At 64.7% G+C, this 22,061-nt stretch overlaps 1 protein-coding gene across 8 annotated transcripts; it reads left to right on the forward strand.

The window, feature by feature from the left end:
* Positions 1 to 6,767: 6,767 nt before the first annotated feature.
* RBBP8NL (RBBP8 N-terminal like) lies at positions 6,768 to 21,950 on the forward strand. Of its 8 annotated transcripts, XM_036826219.1 has the most exons (14): positions 6,768 to 6,850; positions 13,217 to 13,368; positions 14,454 to 14,496; positions 14,753 to 15,100; positions 15,415 to 15,527; positions 15,969 to 16,041; positions 16,403 to 16,533; positions 16,676 to 16,758; positions 16,998 to 17,164; positions 17,759 to 18,476; positions 18,706 to 18,826; positions 19,331 to 19,401; positions 19,500 to 19,626; positions 21,309 to 21,470. In XM_036826219.1, exons 2-14 carry the CDS (start codon positions 13,308 to 13,310, stop codon positions 21,326 to 21,328), a joined length of 2,076 nt encoding a protein of 691 aa, XP_036682114.1. In that variant the 5' UTR covers positions 6,768 to 6,850; positions 13,217 to 13,307; the 3' UTR covers positions 21,329 to 21,470. The 8 variants fall into 8 exon arrangements, with proteins under 8 accessions (XP_036682114.1, XP_036682110.1, XP_036682112.1 ...); XM_036826215.1 differs by lacking the exon at positions 19,331 to 19,401 and having other exon boundaries at positions 21,309 to 21,950; XM_036826217.1 differs by lacking the exon at positions 19,331 to 19,401 and having other exon boundaries at positions 15,005 to 15,100; positions 21,309 to 21,950.
* The last annotated feature ends 111 nt before the right edge of the window (positions 21,951 to 22,061 follow it).

Genomic DNA, 22,061 nt, shown 5'->3' on the forward strand with positions numbered 1-22,061 from the left:
CCGCCCCTCCCCCAGCCAGGTCATCCAGAGCCTGTCTGCAGTGAGGGTGGGGACCACAGCCCCAGACATCACAGAAGCCCCACCACCACAGGGCCATACTAATAGGTGACCCATTTATCTGGGGGCCAGTGCCCCCCACATCACCCTCCCACCCCATCCATCAATCCAGTAACCCAAACAGCAGGCAGAACAGGCCCGGCTTTTGAAGGTACATTTGCAAAAGCCTTTGAAGCCTTATCTCCGACCCCTCCCAGCACAGGGATAAAAGCCCAGGAGAACGCCTCACCTCTGGGCCAGCATTTTGCCTCCAGCTGTCTGCTGGGGAAGCTGGGCCAGGGGCCCGGGAGCCCTGGTTCACAGCTCCAGCCCCCAGGTGTGAGAGGGGCTGGCTTCTGGGAGCTGCTCCTGACTCCCTGCTCCCCTGGCAGGGATGGCCCTACCTGCTCCGGCCTCGATCTGAAGCTGAAGACTGGGGGGCGGGAGGGGGGCCATGGAGCAGCCCCCAAGCTCCGATGCCTGGCGGCAGTCTCCTGGACAACATGCCCTCCAAGGGGCGGGTGACGCTGGTTAGATCCTCCCATCCCCCCCCCCCCCCCCCCAGCTCCTAGCTCCCTAGGGCTTCAACTTTGAATGAATGCATGCATGATGGCAGGATACAATCCCATCTAATCCTCACATCCACCCTGCAAAGTGGGCATCTCTGTCTCTGGGTTACAGATGAGTAAACTGAGGCTCAGGGAGCGCTTCTGGGCGCCCGATTCTGGCAGCCAAAAGTCTCCTAAGCAGGAGGGAAGTGTTAGCATCAGAGTCACGACCATGTGTGCCCAGAGCCCAGGACAGAGCTCTGTAGATGGTGAGATGAAGAAATGAGTGAATGAGTGAACAAACGACTGGGCAGGAGCTGGGTACCTGCCCCCACCCCCACACCCTCTTCCCAAACCCTCCCCCAGTCCCCCACTCCAGACCCTCCCCACAGACCTCACCCCCCAGATCTCCCCCAGACCCTCCCCCAGACCCTCCCCCCAGATGCCCCTCCTCAGGCTGGGCGGTGCCCCCAGCTGCCCTTGCTCTTCCTTCCCCCTCCTCCGCCCACGGCCCCAGAGGCAGAGAAGCTTTGCCCGCTGCTCCTGGAAGCTGCTGGCCTACCCAGTGGCGCCTGTGCCTGAGCCCTGACCAGCTGCGGCTCTCCCAATGGCCCCTCAGTCGCGGCACAGCGGGAGGGGCACCCCAGACCTCACAGGGCGTTTTCCTGGACTTTCGTGTCCACCGAGCTGATCCAGCCTTCCCAGGCAGGGCCTTGACGGCGGCCGGTCAAATGAATGGAGAAACTGAGGCCTGAACCAGGGTCCCACAAGCTGCCGGGCTTGGGAAGGGACCACACCACCCCTCCCTGACCCCGTGGACCCTGCCACCCCACGGGCACTCTCCAGCCACTCAGCCTCGCCCCCCTGTTCCCACCCTACGTCACCCTTCAGCCCTCTCCTCCCTCAGGTCTCAGCGGACGCCTCCTGCCCTGCACCCGATCTCAGGGCGCCCTCACCCTGTCGCAAACAGGCCTTTGCTTCCTCTTCCCCACGGCACCGCACCGGCACCAGCTCCAGCTCACGTGACCAGGGCGATCATGTATCACCAGGGCCACACTCAGCGGGGCTCTGGAAAGCGGTGCCGCCCTCCTGTCACAGCCGGGACCTAAGGCTGCTGCGTCTCCCCCGCTCACCTGCACCAGGCTGGCCCCACCGCTACCAACCCATGGGGCCTGTATTAACACAGGAACGAACGTCATATGTTCAGTGTCCGCACACGCCTGGGGCGGAGGGGGTGGGCCTGAATGAAGCTGTGCCCCCCCCATCTCCCCTGCCCCTGGGGATTACTGGTCCCTGCACAGTGGCGGCAGCAAGGGCAGGAGGTGTCACCTGAGAGTGTCAGGCTGATGTGGCCGTTGGCCTGGCTGGACAGTGGAGCTTTATTATCTTCGGGTCTGGGTGCGGGGCAGGTGTAGGGCTGGGAGAAGAGCCAGCCCACCTGCCCCGGCAGGGTTTCTCAGGGGGCACGCACTGGGGCCCTGTGTGTTCTCCCCCACGCCTGCAGACTCTGGGCCCTGACAGGTCCTCAGGTCAAGGCCGCTTCCCCAGAACCGCAAGGCCCGTGGCTGCAGTGCATGAGCTCCTGGTCTCCCAGGGGCAGTGGGGACCGTCCCAGACTCCAGGATCAGCCCCATGCCCGCTGCCCCCTTCCCGGGCTCACGGGCTGCCAGGCCCACTGCGGCTCCCTGTGGGCTACGCCCCGTCCATGGCGGACACTGTCAGTATCTCCATCTTCAAGGTTGGGGTGGGCCACCCGGGAAGGGGTGGGAGTGACTCCTGACTGCGCAGCCCAACCCTCCCCTGAGACTGGGGCTCCCCGAGCCCCCCACTATGTGGCCAGAAGAAGACAGACATGCTTCTTCCCCTCAGGGCTGCAGCATCCTGGGGCAGCAGGGCCTGTCACCTCTGACCTGCAGACAGAGTGCCTGGTGGTGGGTGCCGGAGTTGCCTTGGAGGCATAGGGGGCTCGTCCTGGCAAGACATCCAGGAGGGGCTCACCTGGGCATCTGAGCCAGGCTGTAGCACTAGGAACCTTATCAACAAAAGAGCAACGTTTATGGCGCACCAACTGCATACCTGACTTGTGTGAGTGCTGGCGCTGACCAGGTCTCCATCTGGGGGTTCAGTCTAGGAGGGAATGAGCCCTGAAGGGGGGTATGGATCCCCAGAGGGGACAGGTGGTCTGATGGGACCAGCAGAGTTTCCCAATGTCACAGCCAGACGCCTCCCAGACTCCCTTAGAAACAAGCACACCCACTGTCTCACCCACTTCAGAGGGTCTCAGACCCTCCGCCCCTACCTTGCAGCCCATCATGGGCCCCAGGCCAGGAGTCCCCAGGCCAGGAGTCCCCAGGCCAGACATGAACACACAGAGGTGGGGGGAGAGTTTGAGAAAGAAGCTTGTGGGGGGGTGTACGAGGCAGGTGGGTGCAGCCTGGGACCCCACCCGGGGGAGGCCCGCCCCGCAGGGCCTGACTCCCCACGTGCACAGAGGGGCTGCATCGTGGCGGGAAGGCTGAGGTGCTGCTCTCAGACACACCTGGGTTCAAGTCCTTCAGCAGGTGATGCCCTGTGCTGGGCACCTCACCTCCCTGGCCTCGGTTTCCCCCCGAGAGGAGAGGGCAAAGGTGCTGCTACAGGAAAGCCCTTGGCCTCTGGCCCACATTCAAGGACAGCTGTTGTGATTCCAGCAGGATAGGGGGAATAGGGGGCCCTGGCTGCAAAGCGGGAAGACACCTATTCGTCCTCCAGCCCGCACCCGCTGTGCAAACAGGTCGGCCAGAGGAAGGGGACAGGACGCCCTCAGGGATGTCAGGTGCAGCTGCTCGCTTCCCCAAGACGGGGTGGGAGCAGTGGCCTCTCCGCAGCCCAGCGGCCGCACCAGAACCCAGACAAGGCCCGAAAGAAATCAGGGCACACAGCAAATGAGGCCAGAGGCCAGAGCCCAATGCCGGTGTCCTGCCCCAAGGCCAGGCTGGGGCTGGGGCTGACCGGCAGGCAGGGCAGGAGCCAAGGGCTGGAGCTGCTGGGCAGAGCATGGGCAGTGGATGGTCACACCCGGCCCCCGGCCCTAGAGAGCATTTCAGCTTTTTAAAAATCAAATTTATTCTTACAAAACTAAACATGCTCTTACCATACCATCTAGCAATCATGCTCCTTCACACTTACCCAGAGGATTTGAAAATTATGTCCACACCAAAACCTGCACGTGGATGTTTATAACAGCTTTATTCATAACTGCCACAACTTGGTTGCAATCAAGATGTCCTTCAGCAGGTGAATGGATAAATAAACTGTGATACACCCAGACAGCGGAGTATTGAATAATATTCAACTGAATAGCACTAGAAAGAAATGAGCTATCAAGCCATGGAAAGATACAGAGGAAACGTAAATGCATTTTACTAGTGAAAGAAGCCAATCTGAAAAAGCTACAGACTGCGTGATTCCACCCTATGCCATTCTGGAAAAGGCAGAACTATGGAGACAGTAAAAAGAGCAGGGGTTGCCAGGGGTTAATGGGGAGGGAGGGATGAACCGGTGGAGCATAGAGGGTTTTTAGGGCAGTGAAACTACTCCGTATGATACTGTAAAGCTGGATACCTGCCCTTATACATTTGTCCAAACCCGTAGAATGTACGTCACCAAGAGTGAGCCCTGATGTAAACCGTGGACCCTGGGCGGTGACGAGGTGTCAGTGCAGGGTCACCGGTTGTAACAAACGCACCGTCTGGTGGGGGGTGTGGATAATGGGGGAGGCTGTGAACGTGGGGGGGCAGGGCGCATACGGGAAATCACTGTGTCTCCTTCTCATTTTGCTGTGAACCTAAAACTACTCTAGTAAATAAAGTGTATTAATTCTAAAAAAACTTTATTGGGGTATCATTTGCATAAAACAAAAGTCACACTTTTTAAGTGTAAGGTGATGAGTTTTGTCAAACAGGCGCTCCCCTGTAATAACCGCCACCACAGTAAGATACAGAACTAACAGGGCTTCCCTGGTGGCGCAGTGGTTGAGAGTCTGCCTGCTAGGGCAGGGGACACGGGTTCGAGCCCTGGTCTGGGAGGATCCCACATGCCGCGGAGCGGCTAGGCCCGTGAGCCACAACTGCTGAGCCTGCGCGTCTGGAGCCTGTGCTCCGCAACGGGAGAGCCCGCGATGGTGAGAGGCCCGCGCACCGCGGTGAAGAGTGGCCCCCGCTTGCCACAGCTGGAGAAAGCCCTCGCACAGAAACGAGGACCCAACACAGCCAAAAATAAATAAATAAATAAGTAAATTTAAAAAAAAAAAAAGAAAAGATACAAAACTGGGAAGTTTCTGCTGCCCTTTGTCCCCCCCCCCCCCCGACCCTGGACCCTGGCAGCCTCCCACCGCCTCTGGCTGTTGCCTCCTGGGCTCTTGTCAGCGGAGTCAGACGGCATCCCCCTGCGGAGCAGCGCCCTGCCCCGGCGGGATGCCTGACATTCACCGCATCGCTGGTGTGTCAGAGGTGTGCTAATCCCGAGCCACAGTGTGGATGGCCCGAGGGTCGCTCGCCCACGCGCCCGCTGAGGCACGGTTGCATAGTTATGGATACGGCGCTGTGAGCACCTCAGGTGCCTGGGTTGTGGCGTAGCTGTGAGCTTGTCTTTAGGAGACCAGAGCTTTTGCTCAACTACTAACATGGTCCAGGCGGAGCCCCTGCCCCATCCACTGACCAACATGGTGAGCACCTCCTGGGGCGGTCCCTGGCCCAGCCGCCATCGTGAAGCCGATGGCTTCATTTTCATGAGGCCGTGCGTGGCTCAGGGCGTTTGGGTAACTTGCCCAAGGTGGCCCAGCTCTCAAGGGGCAGAGTCAGGATTCAAACCTGGCTGAGGTGGGGGGAGGGGAACAGGGCTCCGTTAGGCTGACCCTGGCTGGTCTGAAGGTCAGTCCTGCCCCTGCCTCTGCCCTCCCCACGGGGACACCCAGACACACACACATGCAAAGCGACACAGCCCACACTCACGTCCACAACCCCTACCTTGCCCGTGGTACACCAGCCACACGACAGGAACACACCAAACACATGAACACACAAGCCAAGGGGTGAGCACACACATGCACACGGCCCCACGTGCGCAAACACCCCTCAGCATGCAGACACCCCTCCCGAGGGCCCAGCCAGGTGGCATCGGCAAGGCTCCAGGGCCCAGCTGGCCTGCGGGGTGCCCGGCGGACCGCTGCTCCCCTGAGAGCCCAGGGCCGGCCAGCAGTGGCCTCACCGGGGAGCAGGAAGTGCCGCTGGGGCCTCACCAGGGCGGCTGGCCTGGAGCCTGGGTCCTCCCCCACCGAGCCCTGAGCACTCCCTGGGGTTCCCTCAGGCGCCCTTGGGGGAGGGCTCCTGCGCAGAGCTGGAGATGGGGGGGGGAGCACAGGGCGGGGGCTGGCGGAGGGAGCAGGGGAGCGGGGGAGGGGTGTGGGCGAGCGGGGGAGGGGTGGTCAGCGGCTGCGGCCCTCGGAGGCCAGCTCTTTTCGGCATGAGTGCGGCCACAGTGTCGCCGAGCGGAGGACGAACACGGAAAACCGCAACGCCCGGCTCCTCCTGCGCTCACCGCCCCACAGGGCACCCCAGGCTGCCCTGAGACCCAGAGGTGCCCACCCGCCTGGGCCACCTGCTTGCTCTCCTCTGGGGTGGGAGTGCGGAGGGGGCAGTGCAGGGCAGGGCCTCCAACCCGGCACGGCCACTGCCAGCCCCACTTCCGGATGTCCATCTACAGAGCTCTGATAGGGACAGGCCTGCCGTCATTATCCCCAGTTCACAGACAAGGAAGCTGAGGCCAGAAAGGTCAGCCCACGGGAGCCAGGGGGAGAGGCCGGAGGCACCGCTGCCGCCCCGCTCTGCCCCAAGGTGCCGACTGCTCCCCGCTGCCTGCCCTGCCTGCCCTCGCTGCCCTGCCTCTCGCGTCCGTGCCCAGGCCCTGGATTCTCCTTGCTGCCTGGCCCACTCCGGCCAGAGGCACGGGCCAGGCGGTAATTATGGGAAAACAATCCCATCTCTATGAGGGTTCAGACCCGACCCGTTTTGCCACTTTCTGTGCAACGGCAGAACCCGTTGGGCAGCTTTGGGCAGTCTCTGCCTCCTTTCTGCTCCTGGCCGGGGGAATCGAAAACCTGTCAAGCGGGTTTGGCCAAAATTATGTCTTGTTCTCAAGCAAGTTCACAGTGCTGGCTTCCATCTCTCGGGCGGGACATTCCGGATCGCAGTGGAGGTCCACAGAGGTCGATGCGGACGGGGGGCCCTGTGAGTACCTTCAGCAGTTGGGGGCAAGGGAAGGGGGCGCATGAGCTGGGGTCACTGTCGGGGTGCCTGCCACGAAGGCGGAGGCCCAGCCCCTGCTTGCTGGGCAGGAGGTGGGGCCGGCAGCGGGGCTGGCCTAGGGGGCACAGCCACCTGCTCCGGGGCACCTGGTCCAGGGGACCGATTGGGGGCAGGGGCCTCAGTGGGCTTCCTGGGCAGAGGGGCTGGGTGAGCCAAGGCTGGACCTGGCACTGCCCGTCGTCGGGTGAGGGTCTGGGGACACCAGCAAGGGGCCGGTAGCCTGCCACTTCATCCAGGACCTGCCCCACTGCCTAGACCCTCCCGGGTCAGAAGGGGTGCAGCCGAGGAGTGAGGGGTGGTGCGTGGCGCATCCAGCCCCAGCTCAGAGCCGGGCACGGTGGGACACTTGGCTGCCCTCAGCTTGCTGTCCCCTGGGAGGCAGCGACAAATGCCTCCCGGGGGCCTCGGGTCCTGCTCAGCTCCCCCAGCCAGGCCTCTGGAAGGCAGCCCACGAAGGCACAGCAGCCGTGGGGCCGGCCCATCCTTTTTTTTTTTTTTAATATTTATTTATTTGCTTATTTGGTTGCACCAGGTCCTAGTTGTGGCATGCGAACTCTTAGTTGCAGCATGTGGGATCTAGTTCCCTGACCAGGGATCAAACTTGGGCCCCCTGCATTGGGAGCACAGAGTCTTAACCACTGGACCACCAGGGAAGTCCCCCGGCCCATCCTCGAGGAGTCGGGTTGCAGGGCCCGCTGTTACCTGAGCCACCCAGCGAGCGCGCACCTGCCTTGAGCCTCTGTGCATGTGTGCACACGCACGTGCAATGCACGAGTATGTGCGCGCACGTGCAGGCAGCTCTCCCCGTGCCCGTGCAGTGCTGTGTGTGCAGCGGGGGAGGTGGCTGAGGGCGGCACCCACGTGCTTGGCGTTTCTCTGGTGTGCGCACGCATGTTGGGATACTGTTGGGATACTGTTGTGTCTGTATGTGTGGGTGTGGGCGTCACACATGTGTGCACGTGTGCCATGGGTCTATGTGTCTGGTGATGTCAGAAACCATCCCGGCAGTGGCACCTCTGTGGACTCAGCCTGCCATCTGAGCTTACCCAGGAGGTCGCCAGGAGGCTGCACTGGCCATGTCCCTTGCAAGCTGGTGACTGTGGGCAGGTGACATCACTCTGAGCTGCAGGTTCCTCATCTGGGAAGTGGGGGCTGTCGGGGCCACTCCATGGGCAACATGAGCCCCGTGACTCACTGCACGTGACACTCGTGCCGGGCACCTGGATGTGGGGGCTGACAGGCGGGCCCCTGACCACCTGCGGTCGATGGGCACTGGATGCCCACCACATCGAGGAGACCCGACAGCCCACGGTGGTGGCGCAGACTCCCTCCAGCCTCCAGGAGCTGGGCCAGGGCACCCCACCGTCTGTTCTGTGGCCCAGGACACTGAGGCACAGCCGCGGCAGTGACTTGGCTAACGTTGCCGGTGGAGGGGCTTCGCCCATCACCACGGAGGCCACAGAGACACCAGAGCCTCTTACCTGCTTTGAGCCTCAGTGCCTGTATCTGTAGAATGGCACAGTCAGAGCCTTCTCAGAAGGCCGGGCGAGCTCCAGTCACACGTGTGGGCCGAGCCTGGGTCCACAGTGGGTGCTGCATAAATGCTCGTGCCAAGAACATTCAAAGGGCTTGGACGGTGTGCCTGGCCCTGCGTGGTCCCTTGGTGACAGGCAGGCTGAGTGTCCCTGGGATCACTCCGCTTCTTCAGAGGAGCTCTGGGATGTTGCAGGGCCCCTGCAGTAGACGCCACACAGCGTGTAGAGCCCCAGCCCAGTGCTTGGCTGACTGGACGCTCGGGAAACCGAGGCCACCGCTATTGTTACTGCTGTGTCGTTGTCCTTGTGTTACGGGTAGGTGGGTAGACAGATCACTGGCAGAGAAGGGGCATAATCGGGGACTAGGTGCTCCTGCACCCGAGGGACCTGCTGGAGAAGAGGCTCCAACAAGGGAAGGCAGGCAGGGAGTGAGGAGCCTGGGGCCCCGCGGACCCAGCAAGGCAAGAGCCTCTACCGTGGGCTTCGCTGCTCAACCAGGCAGAGCCCGGCCCAGGCCCACAGCTGGGGCTTCGGTGCCTCCTCTGTGCAGGGGGTCCAGGGGGCACCTCCCCCAGACATGGCCACCAAGACCCAGTGGACCCCGTGAGTGTCCACTCAGTGAGCGAGTGTGTGCCATCACTGCTGGAACCTGAGACCTCGGCCCTGAACTCAGGGTGGGTGAGGGGGGCGTCCTTGACCTCCTGCAAAGGGCGTTTGTGGCAATGGCACTTGAACTTGTCCGAGGGAGAAGGGGCTCCTGTAAGCTGCACCGCTGGACTCCTGGGGCCGCCTGTGGGGCAGGTCCTGGTGGGGGGACTGCACGGGGTGGACGCAGGGTCTCCACCCGCAGTTAACTGAGCACCTGCCAGGCCCTGGGCTGAGTACACGTCACCCAGACACATGTCACCTGGACACACGTTACTCGTGTGTAACTCGTGTACAACAACCTGATATGGGGGTGGAATTACCCCCCAGATGGGGAAACTGAGGCTCAGAGAGGTAAAACGCTTGTCCCGGTCACACAGTGGGTAAAGGCAGGGCCCGGACCTGTGGGCTTGGAGGTCCTCTGCCCTGGCTGACTCTGCCCTGGGTGAGTGGCAGGTGGGCAGGGTCACTGGTGTAGCTGACCCCCCGCCCTTCCCTCCCACCTGCTCCTTCCAGGGCTCCTCCCAGCCTGAGCATCCAGGGTAGGAGGGGCTGGGATCCCCGCGGGACCCTGAGGAGCAGCTCTCAGGCCTCTGCCCCCAGGCCCACCCCCACCCCAGCCGGCAACTCGGGCCACCCTCCCCTGTAGGCAGGCCCCGCCGGCAACTCGGGCCACCCTCCCCTGTACGCAGGCCCCGCCGGCCCGGAGGCAGCAGCCCAGACCCCTAGCCCACAGGCCTGCTGCCTCGTCCCAGCACCACTGCAGCCCCACCCCACGCCCGGGGGACAGCCCTCCTGCCTGGAGTTCCCTGAACCCCCAGCGCCCCACCCGGCGGCTCTGCACACCTGGCAAACACAGCGCCGCCACCGGGGAGGGCTGGGCCCCCCGACCCCTGGCAGCAGACCCTATGCACCTCCACAGCGGGGATTCTTCCTACTCACAACCACCACATTCACCTCGGGTGCGGACCCGCCTCCCTCCTCCTCCTGCCGCTTCCTTGGACCCTCCCCACACCGAGGGTGGGGCTGGGACAGGGGCTGCCCCAGGAGACTGTCTACTTCACGGGCCAAACGCCCTTCTGTCACCTGCCTTCCCAGGGAAGTCACACCACCCCCATGGCGCTGTCACCAGGGCTGGATGGCCCTGGTCCTCCCTGGGAAACGCGGGGCTCCCAGCAGGACACATCTCTTCCGGCTGTGCCCCCAGCCGCTTGCGCATCCTGCCCAGGACCCATGTCCATGCTGCTTCCCTGCCCACCATGCAGGAGGGTGTCTCCCCCTGCCCATCAGAGACCCCGAGAGGGGCAGCCAGGCGGGGCCCTGGGTGGTTTGGGATGGTTTGGATACAGAGAGGAGCCAGGGTATGGGGGACAGAGGGTGCCCTGGTCCTTTACCAACGGGGCCTCCACACCACAGCATGGGCATAGGGAACGGTGCTGGTCTCTCACTCAGACCTGGTGTCCACAGAGCCTCTCCCAGCCCCAGGGGCACTGCAGGCTCCCTGGGGCGGCTCCTTTACGAGCATTGGCCCAGCCCACATGCCGCAGCAGGCAGCAGGCTCTGGCTCTGATGGGGAAGAGCAGCCTGACAGACGGGTCTGGGTGGAATTTCAGGGACGGTGGCTCGGCCCCTCCCTGGCCAACCTCCCCCAGCCTTCAGGGAGCCGGAGCCCACGGGGTGGGGGTGGCCCTCACAGTCTTATCTCCCAGAAGCCCCACCGCAAAATAAAGAAGTGCAGAGCCGGCACAGCAGGGCCACCTGGAGTGCGTACCTGGTCCACGGCGGTGAGGGCACATCCTCAGCGCCAGAGTGAATTCAAGCCCCGACCCCCGCTTCCCACTGGGTGGCCAGGGAGCGTGACTTGATCTCTCTGGGCCTCAGTTTCCCCATCTGGAAAGTGGGCTCCTTGCAACGTGATCAGGGTTAGATGGGTTCAGGAAGTGGGGCCGGGATTATCACATACACCCCGCTCGAGCCCTGGTCTCCCCCAGCCTCTGCAATTCAGCATCTTTTCCCCTAACCTGCCAGGACATCCCCCTGGCTCCCGGCCTCGAGGAGGGGGACCCTCCCAAGCTCCCCTTGTTCGCAGAGCCCTCACCCACCTGACACAGAGCCGTCATGCAATGCCCCCACTCCCCTGGCCATCGCTCAGGAGTGTCCCAGAAGCCAGGCAGGTCTAAAATGAGTTTGGGGAGCTCTACCTTCCTGCCGCTCAACCCCCCAGCACACCCCATTTGGCCCTGCCCGCCAGCTCCCGTGGCCACCACAGGACGCAGGACTGCACTCTGTCCTCTTGCTGGTCCCAGCCTCGCATCTGGAAGTTGAGGCTTCCCCGGTACTCTGACCTTGACCTGGGGTTCGAGGACCCAGTTGAAAGCCAGGCTCCGCTGTCAAGTCTCCCCTCAGGCAGCTCGCCCCGGCCCCTGGCTTCTCGTGGGATCACAGGGCCTGCTCCCCTCAGTTAATGATCCCACCCCCCGGGGTGCCCACCACCCCAACTTCTGAGAGCCCAGAGCAGTTGTGCCTCTTCTGCACTCCCGGTGAGTGAATCCCACAGCGGGCTGGCTTTCGGGTCTGGCCCCCCACTCTGCAATGGCATGGGACGTCACCGCTCCTGCCACCGCAGGACATTCACCAGCAGGCATTTGAGGGTTTCCAGTTTGGGGACTGTTGCTGCAAACACTCCAGTCTTGGGGCAAACTTTGAAAGGCAAGCGAGACCACGCCCCTCCTTCAGTGTGCCCTGGGGGGAATCAGGCATGGCCTCCCGCAGGGAGCTTTGAGCAGAGGTCCCCAGGGCTTGTGCAGAGAGTGCCTCCGGGGGAGAGGCATGGAAGCTGGGGGGCCAATGCAGAGCCGGCAGTGCACCGGCAGTGGGGTGGTGGCTTGGGCCAGGCAGGTGCCATGAAAGAAAGAAAGGTGAGGCTCTGGGGGATGTTCCGGGAGCGTACAGAAGGCAAACCAAAAGCTGCTGCTGACAGATCAGGGTAGGATGCCGGCAGACGAGTCGGGAGTGCCAGGACCCCAGACGCTCATTTTCAGGGTCAGCTGACCCCCAGGGCTCCTCAGGCTGAGGACAAGGAGGGAACAGAGGGGCTGTCACCACCTGGCCTGGAGACAGCGATGGCGGGGGTCTTTGCTGGTGGCATCTGCGCTGATCTGGCTCTGTGAGCTGTGCGTCTGACTCCCAGGTCTGTGACAGATGGTGACACAGAGCTGGACAGTGGCGGGCAGTGGTGGCCTCGGTACCCACCACCAGAGGTGTGCCACAAGGACTGAGGGGCTCTCGCCTGGTGGAGGGTGGTGCCTGGCACCACGGTGAGGAAGCTGTCGCTGGGCTGAGCCCCGGCCTCACACCCAGCTCCGAGGAGCTGGACCCCATGGGACCCCGCGGAATACTCACCAGTGCCCACTAGACAGGCACCGTGGCCACTGCCAGAAGGAAGAAAGCGCGGCTCAGAGGGGCCAGAGCTCATGGTGGTCACACTGCAGGCAAAGTTTGTCCAGCTCCCAGCTTAGGCTCTCAACCCCACACTCTTAATTTTTAGCAAACACTTCATGGAGGTGAAACACAGGCAGGAAAAAGGGCCCAGGCCATGAGGGGCGGCTGGGTAGACTTCCACCTATGCACGGTCACCAGCTCCTGCAGGGGAAACAACCAGCCAGCCCCCAAAGCCCCCCGCCATGGCCCCACGGGGCCATCCATGCCACTGCGGGCACCTGGACCCCACCGAGTGGGCTCTCCCATTGGATGAACGCGCCCTGGCTGACTGGCCCGCTGGCTGGGGGCGGGCACGGGCATCTCCAGTCTGGAGCCTCGTCAACACGCATCGCATGCACCGTTGTGGTCCCAGCACCAAGCGGGAACTGGTGCCTTCAGGCATCTGCTTTGCTGCGAGGACTGGCTTAGGGAGTTGAGATTAAGTGAGAATGCCCCGTCCCTCTATGTGCCCCTCAGGTATGGACATGACCCAGTGGGTGGTCATAAGACAGGACTCCCACACCCACCGGGACCGGCCCCCACCTCCTCTCCAGGCTACTGCCGGACCCTACATCCCACAGGCCCTTCCTGAGCTAATGTGACCGTCTCCGCACTTTCCGCTCCATAGGCTGGAAACGGAGGGGCAGTAGAGGCCAAGGGGCCACCCCTACACCTGGAGCACAGAGGGGCCTGGGCCAGGGCCAGGGCCTCGGGAAGCCATGGAGAGCTTCATGGAGTCGCTGAACAGGCTGAAGGACGTCCATGAGAATGAGATCACGGGTGAGCGTCTTGGGATGGACAAACCCTCACCCAGACGGCAGTCTAAGGGCCAAAGCCAGGCCGGGGGGGCTCCCACACATCACCTCCAAATCTCGCCAAACCTGCGGACCTCGCCTTCCAGGCCCAGAAGGGGAGTCGTGACCCAGAGCCCGGAGCTGCAAGTGGTCAGGCGCCCAGCCTCAGACCAGCACCCCCGACCGCAGCCCTGGAGGGGTGGGCCCTGAATGAGCAGCTAGCATCAGAGCCAAAATAAGAAGCCAGCCTGGTCACAGAGAGCCGAGAAGCTCTGGCCACGACCGGCCCCTTTCCCAAGGTGGGGACCTCAGTGTCCCCCAAAAGGGAGGTCACCTACTTCCCTACTCGCAATGGGATCTCGAGGCTCCAGAGGCCTGTCTAGAGCTTTCCAGGGCACTGAGCTGAAACCCCTCTGCTCCCCTCCAGGACACCCAGGCTGAGGTCTGCCCGGCCGACACATCTGTCCGATTCTCCCGCCGGCAACAGGGCTGCAGCCACACCACCCCCTTCACTCCAGTGCCCGGGCCAGACCCTCCCGAGACCTTTCTGAGACTCACACACACCCTGAAGCCCAAAAGGGCCTGGGTCACCTCCCCCAGAGACCCAGAGGGGCAGGGGCTGCTTGGGCTAGCCTAGGGCCCAAGCCAGACCACAATGAGGTGAGGAAGAGGGGGTCTGCTGGGGTCTTCCCCAAGGGCCCATTTTATTTCAACTCTGGCAGCACCCAAAAAACATTCCTCTTGGGACTTGGCCAGGTAGCTGGTCACTCCCAGCATCAGGGTCCCTCCCCATCTCCAGACAGACACCAGAGCCAGAGACCCCAGGGAGGGGAGAGGCTGGGCCCGGACCGGGTCCCAGGCAGCCAGGAGAGGGGGCGGAAGCTGTCAGCAGGTGCAGACTGGGAGCCCGCCGAGGGGGCGACCTCCGGGAGTCAGTGAGGGGACCCAGGCAGGCGGCAGGCGTCTGGAGAGGGCCTTGCCAGACAACTGGGGACAGGAAATGCCCCAGCTCTGCGGCAGGGTGGCAGCACAGCTGGGCCTGACCCTCTGCTCCTTTCCTCGCTCCTCCAGGCCTGCAGAACAAGCTTCTGGAACTGAACTCAGAGAGGTGCCGGTGAGTGAGGACAGGCCCTGGGCCAGCAGGTGGGAAGGGCAGCGGCTCCCCAGCCGCTCACGCGCACGCCCGCAGCCCCAGGGCCCCGGAACTGCCACCAGCTGTGATGCGGAAGCGGACACTGAGGCTCGGCCTGGGGGGTGGGGGAGTCTCCGGTCCAAGGTCCAAGCCCCTCCCCCACTGAACAGGGACCCTCCAGGGGGCTGGGCAAGCCGCGTCCATGCAGGGCGCCTCCGGGACCAATCATTATCAACAGGAGGACTCGTCGTGAGTCCGGGAGACCCGCGGGCCGGCTCCCCGAGTCCCCCTTGCACAGAGGAGGCTGCAGGTGGCACATGGATGAGACAGGGTCCCCAGGGAGGCCGCGAACACTCTCGCTTGGGCGTGCTGGCATTGCCCTTGCGAGGCCCCACTTCTCAAGGCAGTCCCAGGCCACGGGAGAGGCTGGCGGGGCAGCGCGGGGGGCCCCCGGCAGAGCAGCACGCGCACGGCGGCCCGTCCCCCGCAGGGACGCCCAGAGGGCGGAGGAGCTCTGTGCCAAGAACCGTCAGCTCAGGGAGCAGCAGAGGGCGCTGAAGGAGAACCTGCGGGCGCTGGAGAACAGGTGGGGCGCCTGACGCCGCGCGCACGCTGGGGGCGGGGCGCACGGGAAGCCGCGGAGGGCTGTGCGGAGAACGAGTCCGGGAAGCTCCGGCATAAACGAAACCACCGCAGGACATCTCAGAGCCTTAAATAAGCTGCATTTTCAAGGTTCCTTCCCAAACTCAAGGGCACATGGAACGCTTAGCCCCCAGGGTAGGGGTGAGGCGGGCTTCCACGGAACACAGTTTGGGAAAGGCAGGGCTCGTCCAGGGAGGGGGGCAGCGCGGGTCCCAGCCTCCCTGCTCAGAGCGGCCTCCCGTCTCCTCGCCCCCGCAGGCTGCGGGCCGGCCTGTGCGACCGCTGCATGGTCACCCAGGAGCTGGCGAGGAAGAAGCAGCAGGAGTTCGAGAGCTCCCTGCTCCAGAGCCTGCAGCATGTCTTCCTTCTCAGTGAGCCCGCCCCCGGGCGTCCCTCCCGTGGGGGCCCGCGACCCCCCCAAGGCCTGCTCAGCCCGACCAGGGGTCCCGGGGAAAGGGGAAGAGGCGGTCTGGGCCGCGCCATCGGTGGGGGGGGGGGACACCCACACCCCCACTCACAGACAAATGGTGCAAAGCCCCCCGCTGGCGCCCACATGCCCCCCCACTGGTCAGTTACCCAGGCAGGGGGCGTCCCTGCCCTCTCGGGGCCTCAGTTCCCGCCTTCCCATGATGAGGAGAGTCCTGCGGAGCCCTGAGGTCTCACAGGGCCTGCCAGTGAGGACACGCCCCTTTCCCTCGGCGGGGGGTCCCTGGGGGCTGGGGCCAGGACAGGAGGGGCTCCTGGGGGCTGTGAGGGCCCCATCCCGCCCTGCTTCCCCTCCCCCAGTCCCTCCTAATCAGCGCCTTCTGCAGCGACCGAGCTGACCCGGCTGCAGGAGGAAAACGATGCCTTGAAGGAGGAGGTGAAGCAGCTCCGGGGCCCAGGGTGAGTCAGGGGGGGCACCAGGGCCCAGCAACCCTTACCCCGCACACCTCAGCCACAGCAGGCGCCCAGCACGTCCACGGGCCTGGGCACGTGGCGCAGAGGGGAGGGGCTCCCGCAGGCCAGCTGCCCAGAGCAGATGCCACCTCCCCTGGTCTGCAAGCACAGGTCCTAGAAGCGGAGCTGGGCCCCAGCACCCGCGGCAGCTCTGACGCCTGGGCTCCACGGGGACATCGGTGTGAGCCGACGATGGTGGTCTTTCCTGGTCACCTGGGTCCCCAGGAGGGCGCCCTGGCCTTTCTGATCGCCTCTGGGGCACTGCCCTCCCTTACCCACACTGTGCTTGCCTCCCCTCTCGAGACAGGCCCAAGCCCCAGCCCAGGGAGGGTGCCCCAGACCCCCCGTCACCCCTGCTGCTCCCCTCCCTGGGCACCTGGAAGGCCGTCACTGAGAAGCCACTGGGAGGCCGTGAGGAGACAGAGGACGACCACACAGGTGCGGGTCCACGGGGAGGAGGGGCTGCTGGGGGGCGGGGGAGGCCGGGAGGCTGGAGCCCCGGGACTGGGGAGCCCTGTGCGCTGAGCTGGCCCCTCTGAGCACCTCCCAGCCAACCTGCCCTCTGCTTCTCCTCCCACAGAAAGGCCGGTGGGGTACGGGACGTCTCCAGTAGCCAAAATCTCCCCGGGTGCCAGCCTGCCTGAGCCCCGGGCCCCGGACATGGTGAGGGAGAGGGACCCAGAGCCCACTCCTTCCTCTCCCCGGGCAGCCCGAGGCAGGAGGCTGGCAGCCCTGCTGTGTGCCACGCACATGGCCCGTGCCAAGCAGGGACCCCTGAGCTCCTTGTGACGTGGGTGGAGGCGAGGCTCAGAGCGGGTGGGTGACCTGCCCAAGGTCGCACAGAGGAAAGGGCAGAGGGCAGCAGCCAACCCCACCCAGGCTGACCCATACACCCCGTGCAGAGCCCCCAGCACATCTCCAACCAGCTACACGGGACCATCGCCGTGGTGCGGCCAGGGTCCCGGGCCTGCTCCGCCAACCGGGGCTCCGTCAACGGGACGTCCCCACTGCCGCCCCCCAGGAGCAGCCCCCCAAGCCCGCCTGGAGAGCACAGCCTCCCTCTGGACAGGTGAGGCCCAGCCCGCCGCCACCACCAGGAGCAGCCTCAGTCGGGCACCCAGTCTCCTACTCTGGTCCCACCTTTGGGGAAGGGGCCAGCAGCCCAGGGAAGTCCCTCCCATTATCCCTCCAGGAGCCCCACCCTTCCCTGGCTTGGCTTTCCCAGCTACCCTGCCCGGAGCACAGTTCCCACGTGGCCATCTCTTGAAAGGCCAGAGCGGGATGGGGGGACATGGGGGTTGGAGATGGGGACCGAGAAGCCCCTCAGGAGAGCCCACGCAAAGGCTCTCACCATGGTCTGAGACCACTCTCAGTGTCTGAGAGGAGACTGGGGGCGGGGCTGCAGTGGGCCCACGGGTGGGCTGGGCGCTCCAGGGGACCGGGCAGGCAGCCGATGCCCAGAAGAGGGCGAGGCCTTGGTGGCCAGGTCCCTCCTCAGAGCCCCCAGGCCCCAGGTCAACTCTGCCCTGGGGGCCCGGGCGGTCCCCTCCCCACTACCCACCGTGTGACCCGGGCGCTCGCCTCGCCTCCCTGGGCCCCCGGTCCTCCCTGTGAAACGGGGGTGACCGTGGGCCGTGGTCAGCGGGCTCCTCCTCGCCCACAGCTTCCTGCAGGCCTCTCTGCCCTCTGCCAAGCCCTGCGAGTCCCCGAAGCGCTCCCTCCAGGCTGACCGCCTCTGCCACCTGAACCGCCACCTGGCCCTGCCCCGTGGGAGCCCTCACAGAGGCCCCCAGGCCCCTGCCACAGCCCCCAGCGGCCTCCAGCCCCAGGGCCTCAAGGCCAGGGAGGCGGAGGCCTGGGAGGAGCCCGCGGGTCTTCTGGGCCTGCCAGGCGCCCTGGCGGGCGTGCGGGACCCGCGGCTGGAGGGAGCGCTGCACCTGCTCCTGGCCCGGCAGCTGTGGGCCCGGGGGCGGGCGGGCAGTGCCGGGCTGAGGGGCCCACCGGTGCTGGGGAAGACGCCACCCTCCCCGCCAGCCGGCTCCCACTCGGAGGGTCCCCGGGGCGGGGCGGCCGGGGCAGCCCTGCCCAGAGGGCAGCACCCACAGCCCACAGGCCCAGGCAGTCCCGGGGCAAAGGAGGCCACGGCCACACAGGACTATGTCCCAGACAAGCCCCTGGACCTCTCCGAGTGGGGCCGGGGCCGGGACGGCGCCCCCAAGCCTGCCAGCCTGCCAGGATCACTCAGCCCCCCAGGTGCCCACACGCCCAGCCCCAGGCCACCCCAGGGAGCGGAGCCCTCTGCACAGTCTGGGGTCCAGGGACTCAGCGACGGCACCAAGGGGGCCAAAGAGCCAGAGGCGGAAGAGCCTCCACCTTCCACGGTAAGGGACCAAGCCCTGCTCCTGGCCTCCACGCGCCCCGCCCAGAGCACCCAGAGGCCCTGGGCTGCTCTCGTCCCTCTGTTCCACCAGCCGGCCGCCTGAGTCACACCACACGGGAGACGGCTGACCCTCCAGCCCCAGCCAGGGTCCCGCAGGCTGTGCCCAAAGCCGGGCGAGGGCAAGGAAGTTGCCTCACGTGAACTCAAGTCACTTACTTGCTTCCCCCCAGGAACCCTCACATTCTCTCCCAGGCCCCAGCCTGCCCTCTCCAAGTGGGCCAGGAGATGAGGACAGAGGGAGGCCAAAACTGCCCCCCTGCGCGCAAAGGCCTGATGGAGACAGCCACCCGGGTGAGGATGAGTACTGGCGTCACGAGAACACAGGAAGTGGCACCACAGCAGGGAGGGAGGTGCAGTGGTCAGCGTCAGCTAGGGACACCTATCCCAGGACCTGGCTCAGCCCCCTGGGCCTGACCGACCGAACCCTGGGTCTCGGACTTGGTTTCCCCCACCTACAGACCCAGAAAGCAGTTGGGGGCTCAGGGAGGGCACGTTTCTGACCACAGGCAGTGAAGGGAGAGCATCTTAACAATTAGGGCTTCCGGACAGGTAGTGAGTTCCCCGTCACCCAGCAACCAAGCCAGGGGACACCCCAGCCGGTGGGGTCATTGTACGGGTGCTGGAGACACTGGGCCTGGATTCGACCCCAGGGCAGGTTCTTCGGTCCCCCTGTGCCTCAGTTTCCTCATCTGAAGAGTTGTTGCCACTGGTCCTAGTACGGCAGGTTAGAGGCCTGTGCTTCCGCTAGACTCCCAGGCCACCGGCCTGGCCTGACCCACACCCTGCGTCCTGCAGAGCTCAGCAAAGCCCAGGGACAGCGGCCGGAGTCGGATGAGCTAGATAAGCCAGACACCTCGGACAGCGAGGTGGGTGCCCGGCCACACAGCGGGGTGAGGCGGGGGCACCAGGGCTGCCCCAGGCTTCGGGGAGGGTCCTCAGCATGACCACACCCCCACCCCATCAGGTGGGCCTGAGCACCGAGGCAGGGGCCGCGCGGAGCTCGCCAGCCGAGGGACCCAGGGGTTTCTGCGCCAAGGAGCGTGGGCGGGGCCCACAGAAGAGGAAGCGGGCCTCAGACCAGTGGAGCAAAGGTGGGAGGCCAGGGCTGGGCGGGGCGGCCACAGCACTGATGCCCCCACCCCACCTTTCTGGCTACTTGGAGCCCAGCAGCCAGCCCTGGAGCCTCTCCCAGAGCAGCCCCGTAACAGAGACCCGGGTCAGGCCTGCGTGAACCCTGACTCCAATTCCTCCTCCTCGCGAGCTGGCCCTTTCACCCCCAGTCTGTTTCCCTCTGGAAAGGGGGCGATACCAGGGCTAGCGTGAGATTCCAGGGACACAGCCAAGGATGGTCGTATCGTCTTCGTTGTCACAGGGGAGAAGGGGCGTCCTGGGCCACGAGCAGCCCCCAGGCCTGGCGGTCCTGAGCCCCTCCCCCTCTCCCAGTCCCACCAGGATGGGTGGGCACTCCTGGACCCTCTTGTGCACCTTCCAAGAGAAGCAGCAGCAGAGGGTGCTGCCCCAGGGTGTGGGTGTGTTTGTTCCCCTGGGGGTTCGGGGGCCGCTCACGTGCTCGCCAAGGGGGGTACCTGTGGGCTTCCCCCAGCCCCTGCTCCAGCCTCGGGTATCAGGACATCCTCCCACTTCCCGCTCCGGCCACGGTGGCAGCTCAGGCCAGGCCTCCGGGTGCCCACGAGAGCCTTAGAACGCCTGAACTAGCTGATACTGCATGCCGCCTGGTGTTTGTCCAAGCAGGCCTGCGTTGCAGGCTGGGCTGTGGCCGCCACAATGCGCCATTGTTGCTGAGAAGGTGACCGCAGCCTGTGTTTGCCGGGTGAGCGGTGGAGGAGGCCAGCACGCCTGTGTGATCTCGTGGCACATCCTGCTGGGCATTTTTGGAAGCTGTCCTGGTGGGCGCGGTCCGAAGGGGTGCGCCGTGTCCGCCCCCACCCTCCACACTGAGTCAAGCCCACTCCCACCCTCACCCGCCCACCCGGGCCAGGGCAGGGCCTCCCCAGCGGGCACCCACGCCCCCCAACACCCACAGGGGTGATCAGTGAGAACAGGCCCCTTGCCCAGCTTGTGCCACATGGCTCGGCGCCAGGGGCAGTGCCCTTGTATCTTGTGCCCGTGGAGCAGTTCAAGACAGTGTCCAGTCGTTACTGCCTTTGGGCCTCATGACCCAGCCCAGTGATGAATCATCACTGTTTCACAGATGGGGAAACTGAGGCTCAGAGATGGGGTAACTTGCCCAGGGTTACGGAGCCGGTACACGGGGTCAGGATTCCAACCTGATCTGTCTGACCTAGAACCTAGGGCTTGTTCTGCATCAGAGACGGGCCTGAAGCCCAGCATCTCGGCAGGTCCCACCTGTAAGGGTCTCAAGGACCAGATGCCCCTTCCCTGTGGCTGCAGAGGCAGGCCCATGGAAGCACCTAGCCCGTGTCTTGGGGATTCTGAGAGCATTTCCCCGTGAGCTCGGCCTATCCAGATTGTCCCAGACCCTCTGCAAGGTGGCAAGGGAGACACCGGGGCCAGGCCAATTCTAGGATCACACAACTGGGGAGAGGGTCTGTGCTTCCACCAAATTCCCAAGGCTCACCCTTTGATCGGGCCACCCTGCTCCGGTGTCCGTTGCTGTCGGGAACAAGTGTGGGCTCTTGAGTTCTCAGAAACTGCCCACGAGGCCCTGGGTGAGAGCCCAGTGTTGCTGCAAAAGAGGACACACAAGGCCAGTACAGCGCCTCCTGGTCTAACCTCGGTCTACTTCCCACAGCCTCGAAGAAGCCGTCCTGAGGAATAAGGAACCCAGGGGAGCCAGGAGCCCGAGGGACCCCGAGGACGGCAGCCCCTCACCCAGCACCAGCAGCTGGGAAGAGAGCCAGGGGCACCCCAGCCTGCCCAGCCGTGCTCCCCACCCGACTGCCCGCGGCCAGGACAGCCCACGCCGTCAGCCAGCAGACGGCCCCAGCAGCAGCGTAGTGAACTGGGTCCTGGCCCACATCCAGAGGGGTTGGGAAGGCCAAGAGGGCTGGTCTTCTGAACCCCTCCATCTCAGAAATGGTCTTGCCCGCCACCCTCAGCCCAGCATCTGCTCCCTTGCAGGGAGTAGGGGCCTGGGAGGCCAGGGTGGCTCAAGCTCCAGCCCAGCCCCACCCCCTACCCCTGCTGTGCACAGGCAGCCCTTCCTGGACAGTGCCCCCTCCTCCCACCAACTCCACTAGCATCCTGGACCCAAGGGGCTACGAGCCTGGCCGCCTATTCCTGACGGGGCATGGAGCTCTGAGCGGTGGTCTCGGGCGCCCCCTCGTGGGCGTCCCACAAACAGGTGCTGGGCAGTGAGGGCGCAGGAAGGCTGACGGCAGCACCTGGGGAGGGGGGGTCCCAGGGCATCCAGAGAATAAAGTGTAATGAAGGATGGCGTGTGCAGCTGGCAGGGTCGGGGGTCATCTGGGCTTCCACCTGCCTGGGCAGGTGACGCAAGAGGCTCTTGAATGTGCCCAGGGATGGGAAGTCACTCCCTTTCTGA

This window comes from Balaenoptera musculus, chromosome 15, assembly GCF_009873245.2.
Source record: "Balaenoptera musculus isolate JJ_BM4_2016_0621 chromosome 15, mBalMus1.pri.v3, whole genome shotgun sequence".
Taxonomy (NCBI): Eukaryota; Metazoa; Chordata; class Mammalia; order Artiodactyla; family Balaenopteridae; genus Balaenoptera; species Balaenoptera musculus.